Source organism: Rhamphochromis longiceps, linkage group LG7, assembly GCF_057381845.1.
Source record: "Rhamphochromis longiceps isolate RC_006_pf linkage group LG7, R_longiceps_female_GT1.1, whole genome shotgun sequence".
NCBI lineage: Eukaryota > Metazoa > Chordata > Actinopteri > Cichliformes > Cichlidae > Rhamphochromis > Rhamphochromis longiceps.
Window position 1 is genome coordinate 757661 of NC_140563.1, and position 19394 is coordinate 777054.

Consider the following 19394-nt stretch of genomic DNA (forward strand, 5'->3'; position numbering starts at 1 on the left):
TTATGTATGAACTCTGGTTGTGTTTACTGACCTCGAAACGATTTTATGTGCACAGCGCTCGAAAATCTGTCAGATGTTTCAGTACGTCTTTGCTAAGCTACGAAGCCGCACCGCTTGATGGATTTTCGGAGCATTACGGCTATCGTAGGCGGAGCCTCGCGGAGTGATACGTACTGTGCTTCAACATAATATTACCGTACTGTGTGTGTTTAACCTCTTTTTAAGTGTTGTGGATATTATACATGGTTATGCTGAGGATGTGTCGGCCAGTTTCCACTGGAAACGCCTTTTGGTTAAACTGTCAACGAGGAATTTGCACTGTTACATTTTTATATAACATTAATGCACATAAAAAACAGCTGCTTGTTTAAGTGAAAATACATTGATGGGGTTTTTTTTGCACTAATAAAGTTGTGGAGTCGTAAAGTATTTTGTCTCGTGTCAATTATATCGTCAGTTATATCGTTATCACAAATTTTCAAATGTATATGGTTAGGGTTGCCAACAGTCCCTTAAAAAACAGAATCGTCCCGTATTTAGAAACAAAAGTACACGTCCCGTATTGAGCTAATAAGGGACGCACTTTGTCCCGTAATACAGTGAGAATCAAAAGTAGTCTATAAATGTTAATGGAATTAACGCTTTGTTTGAAAACATAATTCCCAGCCCCTCTCCTGCTTTGTGACCAATGAGCTGACAGCACACTTATGACAATTCAGATTACCGCTCATCTCATTGGTCGAGGAAAGGTCGCTTACGGAGAAAATACCGGAAGACAACAGATGACCACAACAAGAAGCATGGCCAACAGGGGAACAAACGCCGACACTGCGGTGCAAGTCTCGGACGACAGTACACCTAAAGCTGGGCAGACACTGTGCGATTTTTTCAGTCGCGTTATTCAGCTCCTGCTCAAACTGCACGATTGACTCGCAGGGGTTAGAAGTTGGTAGGTCACGATGCAGGTCTCACACTATACGGCCCGATGCTCTGATGCGACCTGAGTGCTCACACTGTGCCTCCATAACATGAAGGTTATAACAGAAATTCTGTCGCTCGCTCTCTCTCTCTGTCTTTCACTCACACAGACACACCACCACCATCAACTTTGCTAAATTGCTAATGAAAAACATTGGTCAGGCAGCTGTGACTGAGCAGCAGTGTAGATCCAATTATTTTCATGGTTGTTGTGGTCGTGATAATTTTGTGATGCCACATCGAAAAGGCTCGGACAATGGCGTGTCCAGCGGGGTGGCCTGGGGGGGCACAGGCCACCCCCCAAACCAGACTGGCCACCCCAGGTGCCACCCCAAAGGCAAAACAATAAAATTCAATCAAATATCAAATGTCCGATTATGTTTTCACGGTGACGCTCAGATATCCGAGTGTAAGTGAATGCAGCATCGCTTCTGCGCTATGCGCATCACGTTAGCAAAGGTAGGAGAGCCAAGCGCGAAAGACGTCACTGCAGGAAACAATTTTTCGGTGAAAGAAAATGAGGACAGAATAAATGTCCCGGTAAGTAATATCAAGTTTGTTGAGTTTAGTAAACTTCGGTGAAATTAGAATACCAAGGAAAAAAATAACACTTAAAGAATTATTGCAGCTGTGGAATATTTCAGACAGTATGCTACTGAGGGCAGCTAACATAAGAGTTATGCGTTATAAGATATAATCTAAGTCGTAACATTGCTGTATGGAGCTGCAGATTTGGTTGCAGGTTAACATAGCTGGACTGGCCATCGGGCATACCGGGCATATCCCCAGTGACTTATTTTTTTTATTTTTTTTGTAATGGCATGAACAATGAGAGGTGGTGGATTGGCCAGATGCAGGTCGATGTGTAGAAATAACTCCGTTGTTTGGTGGTGGCTATGACGGGGCTTCCACAGAGGCAACAGGTGGATGAGGGAAGGGGAGGCAGGAGGAGAGACCCGAAGCAGCCGCCAGTCCGAGTGTCAGGTGAACTGAACTTCAGGTAAGAAGTTATGACCTGCAGTCTATCTGGGTCAGATATAAACCAAGTTTAGGTGGAGTTTATTTTCATGTTGCTGACTTTTTACTGTCAGTTGCAATAACTCATACTGCGTTCTAGCCAGTTTGACGGAGTTTTTATACAGCTGGGTGGGTGCTATGATGTTACTGATAGTGAACTTTATTTTATTCATAAGGTTAGTAGAGTTGCCAACGGCTCCTTAAAAAAATGGAATGGTCCCTCATTCAGAGAAAATATTACGCGTTTCGTATTGAGCTGAGAAGAGACGCAGTTTGTCCCGGACTTTAGCTAGAATGGAAAAAAGACACAAAGCTGGATTTATTCTGTCTTTATGCTGCACAGCTGCCTCTTCTTCTCTCATTCTCTCCCCCTCCCTCTCCTGTTGCTACTTCAATCATGAAACTGATCAATGATCAGCTGATCGGCTTTTCTCTCTTGTTTGTTTATCGCCCACTTTGCGCCAGAAAGAGGAAACCAGCGGATATTGCGCTAAACAACAGCAGCACGTTTAAGCTTGATCAGCTGTTGTTAGAATGTATTTAATATTAATTTCTAGTATCAGCTGATGTTTGCTGGAGCCACAGCTGTAAAGCTGCTGGTCATGATGTCTGTTTAGATATGTGGTGAGAGGGAAACATGAAGATGAAACCAGGAGATGTCCTTACTGAATCATCAGAGCTGAACAGTGATGGAGAAACAGGTTTACCTTTTAGGTGACATGAATGAGTTGAAGGGAAGTTATGAACTGTTTCTGAGAGACAAATAACACCAGGATCCTTTTTTATGTAGCTGACAGCTGGTAACTGTGCAGGGGCGGGTCTAGCAAAGTTTTGCCAGGGGGCCAGGTAGGGCATTAACAGGGAAAGGTGGGCACAAAGAAATACTTTTCTTTCTTATTCTCATTTAAAATACCTAGTTTTTATTAAATAATTATCTAAATCTTACAACCAAAGTTTTTATCTGACGTAAAATGTATAGAAATCATACATATACCAACAAGACTGTACATCACTGTCACAACAGGGTTTGTTTTCATTCAAAGGCTTTATGGCTTTAATACCTGGTGGGTCGGTCTGTAGTAAAAATGCCCAATTTTTTTGTCCCAGTCCAGCCCTGCAGGTTAATACTGGCAGTGTCACCATGCCAGCTGACTGTATTTTATCATCAGCCAGTGTTGTTCTTTATCAATATTACCAAAGTTTACCATAAGGCAGCATAGAAAGTATTTACTTGCTTTCAGGTTTTATTCAAATGTTAGTCTTTTCAGTTGTTTCCCCACTTTTTTCCTGTTTCAAAATCAAACACCAGTTTGTGAGAAGATTATCTTCTTTTTTTAACAGGCAGAGAAAGTTTTACATTGGCATTGGCTAATTTGTCAATTGTTTGTTACAAATGTTCGTATTTTAATTTTCAAAAATGTTTTTGCCCAAAACATATGTGCACTATATGTCAGTAAAAATACTATGCAAATATTGATGTCCTTGAATGCTGAGTAAGCACTGACAAAGCACTGATTGTATCTCTTGTACTTTATCAACGCAGTATCTAAAAACTTTGCACCGTAGTGGTTAAAATCTCATTCTAATAAGAGTTAAAAGTGCATTTGGTTATTAGGTTTATAGGATTATTGAATTATGGTTAAGGGTTGGTAGAATTTTTTTTTAAAACATTATCTGCCAATTAAATCTGCCACCCTTCTCCAAATCTGTGCCCCTACCTGGCCCCCCCAACAAAAATTTTCTAGACACGCCACTGGGCTCGGATGAGCTTTCCAAAGTTCTACAAGTTGTGCCTCCATCGCTTGTGTCCAGATCACACGCTGCACTGCCGTGCTGCTCCGTCTTTTTCACTGACATTTGTGTTTGCGCGTGCGCAGTGTGACAAACTGCGGTGACACCCTCACGACCAAGCGATTGATGATCGGGAGCTGGTCGTGAGGTGTCAATCGCTTCTCGTTACACCACATATACTACACGATGCACGACGCAGTATATGTGGGGCAGGAGACGGCAGGAGTCCAGCATTATGCTGGGCTCACACTGTGCGATTTTTGGCCCATTTTGAGACGATTTTTGAGTCGTGCGACCGTTTTGGCGATTGGCCCGATTTTGGCCTTCATCGTGCGTCGTGCATCGTGTAGTATACGTGGGGTAACGAGAAGCGATTAACACCTCACGACCAGCTCCCGATCATCAATCGCTTGGTCGTGAGGGTGTCACCGCAGTTTGTCACACTGCGCACGCGCAAACACAAATGTCAGTGAAAAAGACGGCGCAGCACGGCAGTGCAGCGTGTGATCTGGACACAAGTGATGGAGGCACAACCTGTAGAACCATCCGAGCCTTTTCGATGTGGCCTCACAAAATTATCACGACCACAACAACCATGAAAATAATTGGATCTACATGCTGCTCAATCACAGCTGCCTGATCATGTTTTTCATTAGCAATTTAGCAAAGTTGATGGTGGTGGTGTGTCTGTGTGAGTGAAAGACAGAGAGAGCGAGCGACAGATTTTCTGTTATAACCTTCATTTTATGGACGCACAGTGTGACTCAGGTCGCATCAGAGCATCGGGCCGTATAGTGTGAGACCCTGCATCGTGACCTATGAACTTCTAACCCCTGCGAGTCAATCGTGCAGTTTGAGCAGGAGCTGAATAACGCGACAGAAAAAAATCGCACAGTGTCTGCCCAGCTTAAGCCCAGCATTAGAGCAGCAATGTTTGTTCCCCTCAGAGAAAGGGAAGAATGGGAAAAGGAAAACACCTGGCTGGAAAAAGTTAATATGGGCATGTGCAGTGAATATCAGCGCTATGTGGCCAGAAGTGTGATAATATAATTTGTTTTGTGTAATAAACAACTGCAAGGATAGATGATTACAACAAGTCCTCCACCATAGTCCCCTTGCCTAAGAAGCCCCACATCACCGGCCTGAATGACTACAGACCGGTGGCACTCACCCCAGTGGTAATGAAATGCTTTGAGAAGCTGGTCCGCAGACACATCACAGCAGCCCTGCCCCGCAGCCTGGATCCACACCAGTTTGCCTACAGAGCAAACCGATCCACGGAAGACGCTGTAGCCACAGCACTCCATGCTGCATTAACTCACCTGGAAGAGCATGGTAGCTATGTGCGGATGCTCTTCGTGGATTACTGCTCAGCTTTTAACACCATCCTTCCACACAAACTGGTGGCCAAGCTACAAGACCTGGGGCTTCCATACAGCACCTGCATGTGGATCAATAGCTTCCTCTCGGGCCGTAGACAGAGAGTCAGAGTTGGCCATCACACATCCTCAGCCCTGAGTCTCAGCACTGGCTCACCCCAGGGCTGTGTGCTCAGTCCACTGCTCTACTCTCTCTACACACACGACTGCACTCCTCGCCACCACAGCAACATCTTTGTGAAATTTGCAGATGACACCACAGTGGTGGGGCTCATTTCCAAGGGAGACGAGTCTACGTACAGAGACGAGGTGGAGCAGCTGACGTCATGGTGTAAGGCCAATAACCTCCTCCTCAACACTTCAAAAACCAAAGAACTCATAATAGACTTCAGAAGGAAAAAGGCAGAGATCCAACCACTATTCATAAATGGGGACTGTGTAGAAAGGGTGGCAAGCTTCCGCTTCCTGGGAGTCAATATAGAGGAGAACCTTTCCTGGAGTGTGAACACCTCCGAGCTGCTGAAAAAGGCCCAACAGAGACTGTACTTCCTGAGAATTCTCAGGAGGAATAACATCACACAGAGACTGCTGGTGTCCTTCTACAGAGCCACCATTGAGAGTGTTCTAACTTACTGCATATGCATCTGGTACACTAGCTGCACAGGGGCTCAGAGGAAAGCACTCCAAGGGATCATTAACACCGCCCAAAAGATCACTGGCTGCCCTCTCCCCACACTGGAAGTTCTACACAACGCCCACTGTTTTAAAAAGGCCCAAAACATCATAAAAGACACCTCACATCCTGGCCACTCCCTGTTCGAACTGTTGCCCTCAGGCAGACGGTACAGGGCAATCAGAGCAAGGACTAATAGACTCAAACACAGCTGTTATCCAACTGCAATAACACATCTGAATACTACAAAAAAATGTCCATCACGCCACTCTTGTGTTAATCTATGCACGGTCTGAAGCATGTGTGTGGGAATGTATGTGAATGTTTTACTGTTATATCTTATTAGTATTTTAAGTATTCTATCTATTTTATTTATTGAATTTTATTGTTTTATTTATATTTTGATATTGCTAGGGATGATGCAATGATTGGGGACCATTCTTAATTTCGTTGTTCTCATGACAATGACAATAAAGTTTCTGATTCTGATTCTGAATAGATGACTAATACATAAAAGTAATACATAGATGAATAATGATGATGAGTTATGATGCGTAATCATGGGAACAAGCGGGTTTACAAACAGGAGCAGCTGATTAGCTTTAGAAAAGCTGAAATAATATTTCAACTGAAGCCAATTGTACTAAATGCACTAAATGTGCACAGTTACAAGAATATTTTTCGTTCTATTGCTTTCTATTAAGTTAAGCATGACAGGCTTCTGTTTAAGAAAGAGACCTGTTTTACTGTGTTAATGTTGTCATTTTGAGCTAAAAATAAATGGCTAAATGATCATTTGTTTCCCATATGGTCATATCACAAACAATATGCATCTGCTTAAATCAACTTCAAGTCAAATGGTTAAAAATAATTTCACACACAAAAAAAGAGCTAGAAAATTCACCACAGTGGGAAGGGTGAAGACAACTGGGTCGCCCGGCCCTGGCCACGAGGTGTCCCTTATTTATTTTTCGGGGAGTTGGCAACCCTAATGGTGATAAATATTTTTGGTCATATCGCCCTGCTCTCAATCATCCAGGTGAGTAAATCCCAAAAGGTTGATCGAATTGATCTGGACGTAGCGTTTTCAGTGTCACTCGACAGGTGACCAACATGTCCTTACAAACAGCACATGTGCACAGTGATTCAGCGAGTTTCAGTCATTGTGCACATGTGCTGCTTAAAAGGAAACGTTGGTCATCTGGATGATGAAGAAACGTTTCTCCCACTGGTAACGTCCGGATGAACAGGATCATCCTTTTACGATTCCCATCAGTCAGTTAACGTATGCAACCAAACAGAAGTCCAGCTGCCTTCTAATTAACTGGTTAGGATTAACCAGTGATTACTGGGACTCAAAGATATCTCACCACTGATGGCAGTGACCTGAAGGGGAAGTCCAGCTACGTGTGGGTAAGGTGTCAAATTCAGGCTGTATTACTAAACTTTACACGTCGGCCTAGTCGTGACTCAGGGCACTCAAAGTTGTCCTACATGATCATGTTTTGGGAGAGTAAGAATCAAAACTGACACTTAGCATACACTATAAATACTAGAGATGGACCGATCCGATATTACGTATCGGTATCGGTCCGATACTGACCTAAATTACTGGATCGGATATCGGAGAAAAATAAAAAATGTAATCCGATCCATTAAATATCACGAAAGCACCTCACAAAACTTGCAACACGCCGTAACTCACCTCAGAACGTTAGCACGTCGGAGCAGTATGCATCACGTGATAGAGCGGCTGTGGCATGCGGGACCTGTCGGTGGTCTGGATAGCATGTGGAGCTTCGCTAGCAACCCGGCATTTCATCTCCGACAAAGTTATCCCCGAGAGAAGTAAAGCAAGTGTGTAAGTCCATCTCTGAATGTTTGTAAAGCATTCCTGCGTTAAGCTTAACGAGCGACTGCCTCTCCTGCTGCTACTTCAATCATGAAACTGCTTAATGATCAGCTGATCGGCTTTTCTGTCGTGAGTCCGTCTCTCTGGTTTGTTTTTGGCCCACTTTGCACCAGAAAGAGGAAACCAGCGGCTGAACAACAGCAGCACGTTTAAGCTTGATCAGCTGTTGTTAGAATTTATTTAATATTACTTTCTACTCGAGGATCTTTTTCTACGTAGCTGACGGCTGGTAACTGTGCAGGGGCGGATCTAGCAAAGTTTAGCCAGGGGGGCCGATAGGGCATTAACAGGGAAAAGGGGGCACAAAGACATACTTTTCTTTCTTATTCTCATTTAAAATGTCTAGCTTTTAATAAATAATTATCTGACACCCAAAGTTTTAATTTGATGTAAAATGTATAGAAGTCCATTACTGTATATAGTAACTGTTAAGTCTAATATACCCTAGTAAGCTATAGTACTTTTTACTTTGGGAAGGTACCATCTGTGCAGTCTGCAATTTTGTTGAAGAAAGATGTTGAATCTATTTAATATTTCTTGAAAAATAATTGATTTCTGTGCATTTTTTTTCACACTGCATCAAATTAAGGTTGATTACGTTGATTAAGCATCATGAGGTGGAGTGTGAGGGGTGGTTCCCTATTTTTTATTTATTTATTTTTGTTGTTGCTGGGAGTTGGAACCCTATTAGTTAGGTTGCTTAATATTTATGCTAAGTACTCTTTAAAATACCAGAATAGGGAGGATGGTGCAGGTTTAAGTTTATTAGATTGATCAGTATTGCTGAACTATGAAATATTTTTTTTTGCATACAGGTATAACAGAATAGCTTTAGTGTAGTTGTTGTTTTAAACTTGAGTATGAACTTATACAAAATGCAGCAAGATATTTAAAAAAAACAGTTTTGTTGATTAAAAAACACTATATCGGATTCATATCGGTATCGGCAGATATCCAAATTTATGATATCGGTATCGGACATAAAAAAGTGGTATCGTGCCATCTCTAATAAATACCCCCCCAACCACAGTCAAATACATCCAAAGCCAATGAAGGTTGACTGGAAAGGACGGAACATATAAGACGGAGTAAAGCAGTAGAAGGAACGAGAGAAAACAGGAAGCGCTGTCCTCAGAGACCGTGTGCTATTTATCAATAAATTATCTCTCCTTTTTTTAACTTCCGCGCCGTCTCACACACTTTTTTCCTTCTTTCTCTTCCCTTTGTTTCAGTAAACTTTTGGTTTTCGCTGTGAGTGTGTATGTGTTGAATTATTAAGCCTCCCCACAGGAGTGGTGCCCATCTTACTAATTCATAAGCCACCAAGGAATAGAGTTAAAGTTTAAAGCGTTTGTGTGTACCTGGGGGGTAGGCACACAACACAAGACAAACTCAACAACCGAGAGAGGGAAAGAGAGCAACGGAGAGCCAGGCACAGAGAGGGAGATGGAACGAGAAGAAGCAAAAGCAAAGGTGCTGACTTAGTTTCTCCTAAAATAGGTGCTGAATGAGAGTGTGAACACCGCAGGCCTAATGTGGTCATCCAGCATTTTGTTTCTGCCCTCCAGTGTATTGCAAAGGCTGAAAGTACTCCATATTTGGAGACATTACTGTGTTCACATCTGCACACACACACTTCTGGTAGGGGCTTCTTTAGCTGCGGCGCCCTGCTGCGGGATCACTCCCACAGTTTGAAATGTTAAAACAATGAATATTGCAAAATCTGAAATGCCAAAGCCGTTCCAGCACATTTACTGAGCGCGACGCAGAGAGAGACAGCTCTGAGCCGCAGCAGGTACAGCAGCTGATAAGGATGATTCAAGTGCAGATATTAACTTTACCAGGCTGAGCACACCCCTTTGGCTTTCAGACGGTTTTATTTAGCACACAATAAAACACAAAACAGCGAGGACATTTTTCTTTTCGCCATTGCTGATGGCGAAGCATCTGTACAAGCACAGCTGTAAATCTTCACCAACACGAAGAACAACAGTCACCTGTCGTGTACGTCATCAAACTGATGACGTTTAAAATCAAAGCAGACTTTGGACACAAGAGAAAAGGACTCGTCTGTGCTCTCGTCCTTGAAGGTAAATGTGTGAGTTTGCCTCTCACCTGTGAAGCAGACGGGACACTTGAAGGTACCTCCCATGCCTTCGAAGCTGTGCTCTATCAGGTGGCAAAGCAGCTTGGCAGGTGAATCAAACATCTGGTTACACAGCTTGCACTCATGATTGATGCCTTCCTCTGCAAATAGGAGACAGACACGCGTGTGGAGGCCGGATTAGACGACATAACACGGGAACACATGACATGATATCAGAATATTCATACAACATGCACGGTGGATGTTTTCTGTGTGCTCTGTCAGATATGCACACAATGGCTTTAGACTGTTTACCATTCCAGTATTTATAACAAGGAATTTATAATAAGTAATATCAGCGAAATGATGGGAGGCTGTAGTTTGAGCAGAATTGAAAGGACAATGTACGGAAAACTGAACTGAGAGACATTATCCTGCTCACGCTCCGAGAAGAACCAAAATCTTTCCCAGCTGGTAATTGCCTGTCTTCCCCATCGGGTTTGGGGATGATCTACCCCTCCTACAGCTATCCCTTGCCTCCCTCTGTCCTCATTATCTGTCCTTCCCCACTGCAGTCACTCATCCATCCCTCACTCACCCATTCCTTCCTCTGTGTCCCCCTTCGTCTCTCTTGGTCCATCACTCTCTGATTAATTGGTACGGTTTCCAATTCGCACTCCGTGCGACTTATTTTCACGTACAGTATTCGGATTTCCTGTGTAAGACTTGGTCACGCCTTACATTTTGTATCAAATTCAAATTAAGATTGATCGGTTTGTGACAGCCGCTAACGGTGCTCCATAGCTCATCACAGCAGCACTGTAGTATAGATGAGAGATAAGGAGCTCGCTGCGTAAACATAAAGAGTTCTGAACGGAGATTAAATGTAAATATCATCGAGCTTCATCACACGAGCAGACGTCATCAGCCTTCGTCCTCTCTAAGGATCATAGCAGTGTTACTGCGTCTATTTTAAGATGGCGTGAGTGACATCACAACACCCACGGTGAAAGGTGGGCGTGCACCCCTTGACGATCAGGTCTCCTGCCCGTTGTCCTTATCACCATTGTACCACACAGGACAGACGCCCCAGTCGCCCACACACACACAAGCACACCAGAGGCCCGCCCTGCCCGGAGACATCAGATGGCGTCTTCTGTGGGGCAATCTGTGACCTCCTGAGGAACCGCACACACGTACACACAAACATGCGAACACACAGAGCGCGCGATCTGTGTCTTTTCCCTCGTTTGTCACTTATCTCGTGTCCTGTAAGTGCAAACGTCCACACACACACACCGACACGGCAAAAGAGTCTGTGGAAGTTCAGCGTCAGAGCTGCAGGGGATCGCAAGGTTAATAACGTCTTCAATCACACATCCATGACACCCATACTGACTAATACACACAAACATGCACACACAGATTCCTATCTCTCTGTGCCTCAAAGGCCGACACGAGGGTGCCCTAATCCCGTCTCAATAGCCACGGGGGAGAGTGTGTGTGTGTGTGTGTGTGTGTGCGCCACATGGGCTTATGTGAATGAGATGGTATGCTCCGTGGACCCCAAACATCCCCGTTCCCCCGCACACACACAAACCTCAAAGGCTGCTGGGTTGTGTGGGGCGCCAGAGTGTCCGAGACACACTGAGACAGATAGAGGTTCATTATCATTTACTAGGAGATTGAACCAGCAGGAGAGAGTCACACGGAGCGAGGCGCACAGAGAGAGAGAGGCGTGTGCGGCTCTACCAGCTGAATCAATCGTCACATTTTCATTATTTCCTTAAAAGGACGCCTTTATTTAACAATGCATCATTTCAGCTGTACAGAAGGTGATACGGAGGCAGAGGGCCAACGCTGTAAGTAATGCCTACGCGTCAGTGAGCTCAGCATGTGTGCGCTTGTGTGCACGTGCGCGCTTGTGTGCATGTGTATTGGGGGGCTCTGTCGAAGCCACTTTAAAGCTCGTGTCCTCAGTGGGGGCAAAGCTCTCTTCAGAAGTCGCCTCGCACTCTCCCACGCTGCCAGGATCAGAGGGAGCGGTCAAACATCAGCCACCCTCTCATGTACACAATGATGAGTCCAACATCAGCGCTGCTCCAGGTTATTGTGCAGTTGTTGCAGTTACACAAACACACATCGTTGCACAAATCAAGCAAAGTCGTTATGTTTCTGTCGAGTTGACAGGTGGGTGGGGAATTTCTTTTTAATCTAAGGCATCAACCAGGGTTGTAAAACGCATTATTCCCTCATGATGTGATCATCTTCTTTTCTGGATTTAGCCAATAACGCTCGTATTTTATCAGCCAGTAAAAAGGACTGTTTGATTCGATAAGCACAGATGACGTCAACAAAAACAGAATTACAAAAGAAACCTTTGAAGCTAATTATTGGTCAATCAAATGTAGGGAGGGTGAAAAACAGGGGCCAAAAAATACGAAACTAGAGAAAGAGAGGGCGGCAAAACGCACAAAGAGAGAGAGAACTGAGGGGAAACAGTGAGGTGCAGAGAGATAATTGGGCTGTCCGGCACAAGGGCATGGAGAGAGGCCTCCATCGCCCGTGTGTGTGTCCCATGAAAGAGTTCTCTTTTCTGACAAATACATTGTTTTGATCAGTGTGTGTGTGGGGACCACTGTCTCTGTGTGCTGTCCCCCTCTGAGACACAGTCCGTGTGTGAGTGTATGTGACCCATAGTGAGATGACAGAGTCATAGAGCATCCTGCCGCTACGCTTTGTCTCACAGAGTGCATTTGATCCACCACCGCACACACACGCACACACAGACACACAACCCTGGGAGGCCTGTGCTGGGACAGAGAACACAGGGGAGAGCGGGATGAGAGGGAGAGAGGCAGGGTGAAGGTTAGGACTCTGAGTTTGTTACCACCCAACACAAAATTAACTTTTCTCTGCTTTTTAAATGCACATCAAAGCAAATCTATGCTTTCAACGGTAAACCAGTTATTGGTGGAACATTTAATCGCACTCTTTAAATAAATGTCATGCTGCTATACTGTCATTTAGAAATGTGCGTTGTCGAACATGTATTCTGCCATGTGTCAGGAGCTCTGTCTCCTGTCTGTAATCGTACATTTATCTAACAGCATTCGATTAGCATATCAGACAGACAGAAGGACAGAAAGACAGCACAGCTACAGCGTGATCACACACGAGACAACGCTGGAACCGCGCACACAACAGCTGCTAAAGTTTCGCCTCAAAGAGGAAATATTAGCAAGCGAGCAAGCAGTGTGAGTGCAGTATGTGTGGATGGGCAGAAGGCAGCAACAAGGAGGGACACAAGTCCAAACTGCAGCCACACTCATCATTACAATTCCTCCAACACAACCTCCCCACTGCTCGTGTTCTCCCTCAGTCTCATTGTGTTGTTACCCACCTCTCTCTCTCGGCTAATTGACGAGAGGAGAAGGACCAGGTGGCATCATACCCGTCACACACACACACACGCACGCACGCACACACACGCGCACGCACGCGCACGCACACACACACGCACGCACGCACGCACGCACACACACACACACACACACACACACACACACACACACACATAAATGAGCTCCTTGGTTTGTGTTGGGGGGTGACTCCTTAAGGCGCTGCCTCTCCTCTCACATGCTGCACACAGCTACGTGCATACACAAATATCTTAACCCTTTCTAAGTCTCGGCTGGGGACTCCTGTGGGTGCCCGGCCCCCACACCTTGCACCGTCCCCTCCCTCTCTCTGTGAATAGCTGCTGGGGGTCTCTGGGGTATCTACCTTCCATTACTGGCCTTCCCCGTTCCTGTCAACCCCCCCATCCCCAAACTATATGAATGTGGATGTGTGTGTGAGAGCAGTAAATTGTGTGTGTGTGTGTTTGGTCCCTGGTGGTGTAAAGGCCATAAACCAAGCCAGGCGACTGATGGGGAGGACGGCAAGAGAGAGGCAGCGAGATAAAGGGAAGGAAGGCTGTGGAGAGGAAAGGAGAGATGACGGGACGGACGGGGATAGAGCAACAGAGGCGTCGGGAGAAAGAAGAGAGCAGTGGACGGAAGGAGGAGGAGGAGGAGGAGTATGCACCTCTCTGGGGGGCTCGCTCAAGGTGTGTTTCCATGGCAACCAGGGGCAGGGGGGGGCGATGCGCGGGGTGTGAGCTTGACCCATTGGTAGTGTGGGGGCTGGAGAATACACACATGCACACACACTCGTAGAAACACACAACCTGCTGCAGTGCTGGAGGGGTCCCAAGAGTGCCCCCACCTTTACTCACCCTCTCTCTCATACACACAAACACACACACAGAGGAAGAATGCTGCAGTGCTGAGGTCCCGCGAGTACACAACACCCACACACAGTCTCCCTCCCTCCTCTCATCTTCCATTTTCCCTGTTTCCATCACTCTCTCTGTGAGGTAACTGTTAATATTTTCATCATTTGTTTACTCCTCATCTGACTCTGTGGATTTTTTACATACTGCTGAATGAAGATGGGATGCTGAGCTACAACGCCCGATCTGTGCATTTAAACACATCCAGTCTGCTTTCAAACGTTTGAAGGCACCATCTCTCACAAACGCGTGATGGAGACGGTAAAAGTGCCCGGCGCAGTGTCTGCGCGCCTTTGGTAGTTGGGCTTCCTAGTCCCTGTTCATCAAAGCCAAGCTGCTCCTGAAAGGTTAAAGTTCAGACAACGAGTAGCACAAACCACCCGCCATAATGCGCGCGCGCGCACACACACACACACACACACACACACACACACACACACACACACACGTCTGGTTTGCTATCCTCGTGGGGTCCTCCCATTGACATAATGCTTTCCCTAGCCCCTTACCCTAACCATCAAAAATGAGTGGCTAACCCTCACCCAATTGTAATCTTGACACTAAAACCACATTTGAGTCTTCAACCCTGTGGGGACCTGAAGGCTGGTCCCCACCAAGATAGGGAAACCGGTGTACACACACACACACAGTAGCCTGTTAGCCTAATGCAGATACATCATGATTTGGTTATTACCTTTCAGTTCTATGGACTCATTCATGGTGTCTGCAGGTGTACTGTGGGGTTGATGGTGACAGTGGGCTGTGGGCAGAAACACTCAACTCTCACCTTTTTGACAGACACATAAAGAGGAAACAAAAGAAAGGAGTGATGCTCTTTAAGTGCAACATGGGCCCAACTTTGGGCTTTTTTGGAAGTAAGGGCGCACTGGAATTTATGAACTACTCGTCTTTATACAAGAGAGAGTTTATACAAGAGAACAGGTAACAGCTCAACGCTTTACGTGAGACAAAGATGAATGAATGGTTATCCTCGTCCCTCCTTCTGCTCCTTCGCTCTGGACACGGTCAGACCCCGCAATCACCGTTTTCAGCAAAAACACTCGTTCTCACACATTAATACACAAACACAAGCAGACAGACGTATTATTGGCAGACGGGAGCAGCATATGGCGATGACCAGTTTGTGCACAAATTGAGCATATTTGTGTAGTGCAAAAGTGCATGTGTGTCTTGGAAGGAGACTGTGTGCATAATGTGCGTGTGTGTGTTTGTGTATAGCAGCTTGGATTTTCCCTATCAGATTACATAACAGTAGGAAGCTGGAGCGCTCGGTCCTGCCGAAGCCAAGAGCCTTCTCGCTAACACACACTCGCATGTGCGTAGATTTCCACAGACACGCACACAGAGCGTACGTCGCTGCCGTCTCACTGGTTGTGGGTTATTAAGGGATACAGTTACATTATGAACGCATGACTTTATTAGCGTCTGCTAAGCTGCGCTCATATGTTTTTGTAGCAATAAGAAAATGAAAGGTTTTTGTACTCGTGAAAAACGTGATTTTTTTACTGAATGAATTTTTAAAAGTTGTCTGTTTCGCGTCATAAAAGGTCTCAAATATTTGAATCTTAATGCTTAAAATAAAAGTAAAGGAATGCAAAGAAGTGAGTGACACCAGCTGCACTACGAGATGCACGTCGCACTGAAGCAGCGGCTTCTTTGTTGCTCGTGAGAGGAGATGTTAAAGCAGCGCTTTGATACTGAAACCCTGCACAGAGTTACAGACACGCCAGCAGACGACGCTCAGTGTCATCTGGAGAGCACTTGACTGTAACAACAAGCAGCTGACATGTAAGTCTTTGTATTAGCATATGTAATTAGACTTTAATTAATATTCAGGAGAGGTGCACACATCATCGCTCCGGCCTTGGAATCATTGCTCAGGACTTTCACAGGAAAACAGGGAATTACCGCTTTCTCCAATAAGCACACAGAAAGCTAGTAACACACTCGCACACACACACGCACGCACCTCTTTTTAGCTCGTTAGCAGGGATGAGAGTAATGAATGCAGAGTATATTTGTGTTTAGAATCTTAATTGAAAGCTTGAAAGTGGCCAAGAGGGAATAAGCCTAATCACTGTGTGTGAATAAACCATCAACACACACACACGCACAGACACACACACACGCCTGCCACTCCCTTGGACAACATTTAAAAGTGAAGTACCTGTCATTCTCCAGTCGTCCATTCTACCCTCACTCCTCCTGCTTTTTCCACGCTCGCTCCGTTCTCCCATCTGTTTACATATGTAAAACACAACTACAGCCCCCTGGATGCACATCGTCAGTGTGTGTGTGTTAATCTGTTTGTGTTTTGATGCTAGTTAAAGCTATAGCAGACATCCACAAGGACTTATAAAGGAGTTTATTGTGGGTTAGGGCACGTCCTTAATTAATTACTGGTATTTTTATTTTTTCTGCAGGTGTTTTTTATTCAGTCGCAGCCTTTGCTGGAATATTGTGAGCGTGTGATCCACATCTCATGGAAAAGAATCCATTTACAGCACGCAGGCAAAGTGAGTGACCTGTGAGAAAGGCCGGCTGTGGGTCGGACCGCACAGCGCAGGTCTCAGGTAAATATCTGAAAGGCACGTTTAGATTAGAAAACACACACACGCACAATCATCAGTCTTCACAGGTTAAAAAGCATGTCTGTATCCAAGGCTAATCACCAAGGCAACTGTAATCAAGGCTCTGATCTAGTTGTCAAGGTGATGGAGAGAGGGTCACCCCTGACCGTCTTTTCTCTGAATGACTCTGTTTTTCAAACTGCTATTGATTTATATAGACACGGATATTAGAGTTTAAAATCCACGGCTGTGCGTGTGTTACGCAGAGAGAGACAACAACGCCACAACGACGCAAAATGACGGCAAGTGCGATGGTTAAAAATTCAATAACCGCCCATTTTTGGGGGGAAATCTAAAAAAAATGTGTGACTGTGTTTACCTACCCACATCTAATCCTATCCTGCTGTTTAGTGGTGTGTGTGTGTGTGTGTGTGTGTGTGTGTGTGTGTGTGTGTGTGTGTGTGTGTGTTTCTTTAATCTGTGCTCCCAGGGGAAGTCAGGGGGAGCTAGTAGGCTTATCCTCGCTGCATCTCTGCATCCAAATACCACTAAAAAGCTCAACTCCATTCCACAACAACTAAATTAACACACACTCACATACACGGACACACAGACACACACACTCACACAAAACAGCAGAAGAAAGCCTGCGAGACATACTTAGTATTCCTTTAACCAAGACTCCCCTGCATGCTCCTCCTCTGCACACATGCTGAATGTGATGTTTAATAACGCAGTTATTACAGGATCGAACCGAGAGCTTTCTCAAACTTTCACACAGAACATCAGCGTCCATGACTGCTGTGGATCGTCCACACGTGATTTTTACTGTAAAAAAACTGACAGAGAAAGGAGAAAGAAGAAGGAGGAGGAGGAGAGGAGCCAATAAGAGCTCACAGCAGGATGCTAATAATGCAGCTCCAGCTGTTCCAGTTAACCTGCAAACTGCCCATCTGGACCCAGAGAGGCAGACAGGAAACTGTACGGAGACACACACTGATGTATGGTGAGACACAGGCAGAGAGTGCAGGGCAGCCTGTGAGATATCAAACAAAAAGCTGAAAAATACAGGCTTCTCACAAGGATGTGGTTTTTATGCCGTTTTATATTAAAACACAATCACTGAGTGATGGAAAAGACTGAAGAGGACGGAGGCAGAGGGAGAGCGAGCCGCTACATCATCAGCTGTACGGGCTGGACGAGCGGGCGTGGACACAGGAACACAAACACACACACGCGCCGTAAGAGTGACCTTGGTCTCGCCTATCTGTCCTCGCCCCCTGCCCTGGCCAGCTAAATCCCCCACCGAGCCACCCTGCCTGTCTCTTTTACACACACAATCACACACACACACCACAGTGCCATACTCGGTCGTGCCAAACTGAACCACGCTGTGCTTACAGAAAAAAAATAAAAATAAAACAGAGACAGACATGAAGATGGAGGAGAGCGAGGCTAAAGAGTAGAAAAGAAAAGGAGAGCGATGGAGTCCAGCTTTCTTTATTATTGATTCCAAAAACTCTCACACACCAAAATACGCTCAACTTTAACACAAGACGCGCAGCCAGCCAACTCTAACCTTCCCTAAAGCACAAATGTATCGCCCACACACACACGCACACATAGCATGCTAATGAAGACACTAAATCACTACCAGGTCATGTGTGGAAAAGCCTGCCAGATACATGCATCCATGGCTAGAGACCTCCCTCAGCCACACACTGTGCGTGTGTGTGTGTGTGTGGGTGCGTGTGTGTGTGTGGGTGCGTGTGTGTGTGTGGGTGCGTGTGTGTGTGTGGGTGCGTGTGTGTGTGTGAGTGCGTGTGTGTGTGTGGGTGCGTGTGTGTGTGTGCGTGTGTGTGTGAGTGTGCGTGTGTGTGTGTGGGTGCGTGTGTGTGTGTGTGTGAGTGTGTGTGTGAGTGTGTGGGTGCGTGTGTGTGTGTGAGTGTGTGTGTGAGTGTGTGTGTGTGTGTGTGTGTGGGTGCGTGTGTGTGTGAGTGTGTGTGTGTGTGTGTGAGTGTGTGTGAGTGTGTGTGTGGGTGTGAGAGTGTGTGTGTGTGTGTGGGTGTGAGAGTGTGTGTGTGTGTGTGTGTGTGGGTGTAAGAGTGTGTGGGTGGTTGAGCAGCAGAGATTGAGGATGCCTGTTGGCTGTAAACATGACTGGTACTCGAAAACAGAGCAAACACTGAAGAGGCAGAAAAACTACTAAACAGCAGCACGAACAGTGGAAGGCGAGCTGCGGATGGACAAGGAAGGAAGGAAGGAAGGAAGGAAGGAAGGAAGTCAGAGTGGGTCGAAGAAGGAGAACGGCGCTCATCTTTTTCCTTTTGCACTTGTATTTCTTACTTTGAGGCAAAATGATCAAACCCCAGAGGTTCGCACCCAGGAGGTTTGTTCATTGTTCACCAGTAATTCAACACAGAAGGCTTCATCTTCGGCACAGCTCAGTGTAGCAGCAGCTCTACAGCCTTCATCCTACACCGCTAACATGAAAGCTCTGCACTGCTGCCGGTGCCTCGTATCCGTGTGTACCCAGGCTCCCTAAGAACAGCTAATCAAGGCAACGCTTTAGTGAAAAGACGTCTCCAGCTGGGTGGATCAGGTAATGATCACCTTACCAGAAGCACAATC

The 19394-nt window shown here is 45.6% G+C and overlaps 1 protein-coding gene across 5 annotated transcripts in view; it reads right to left on the bottom strand.

Moving 5' to 3' along the window:
* Positions 1 to 19394, bottom strand: part of znf423 (zinc finger protein 423) — a 138750-nt gene that overhangs the window by 13343 nt on the left and 106013 nt on the right. For 4 of the 5 annotated variants that reach the window (XM_085411512.1, XM_085411513.1, XM_085411511.1 and 1 more), the window contains one exon: positions 9866 to 9997. The exons of the other annotated variant lie outside the window; for it this stretch is intronic. In XM_085411512.1, the coding sequence (XP_085267638.1) occupies positions 9866 to 9997 (132 nt within the window). The remainder of the gene's footprint in view (positions 1 to 9865; positions 9998 to 19394) is intronic. 5 annotated transcript variants of the gene reach the window in all.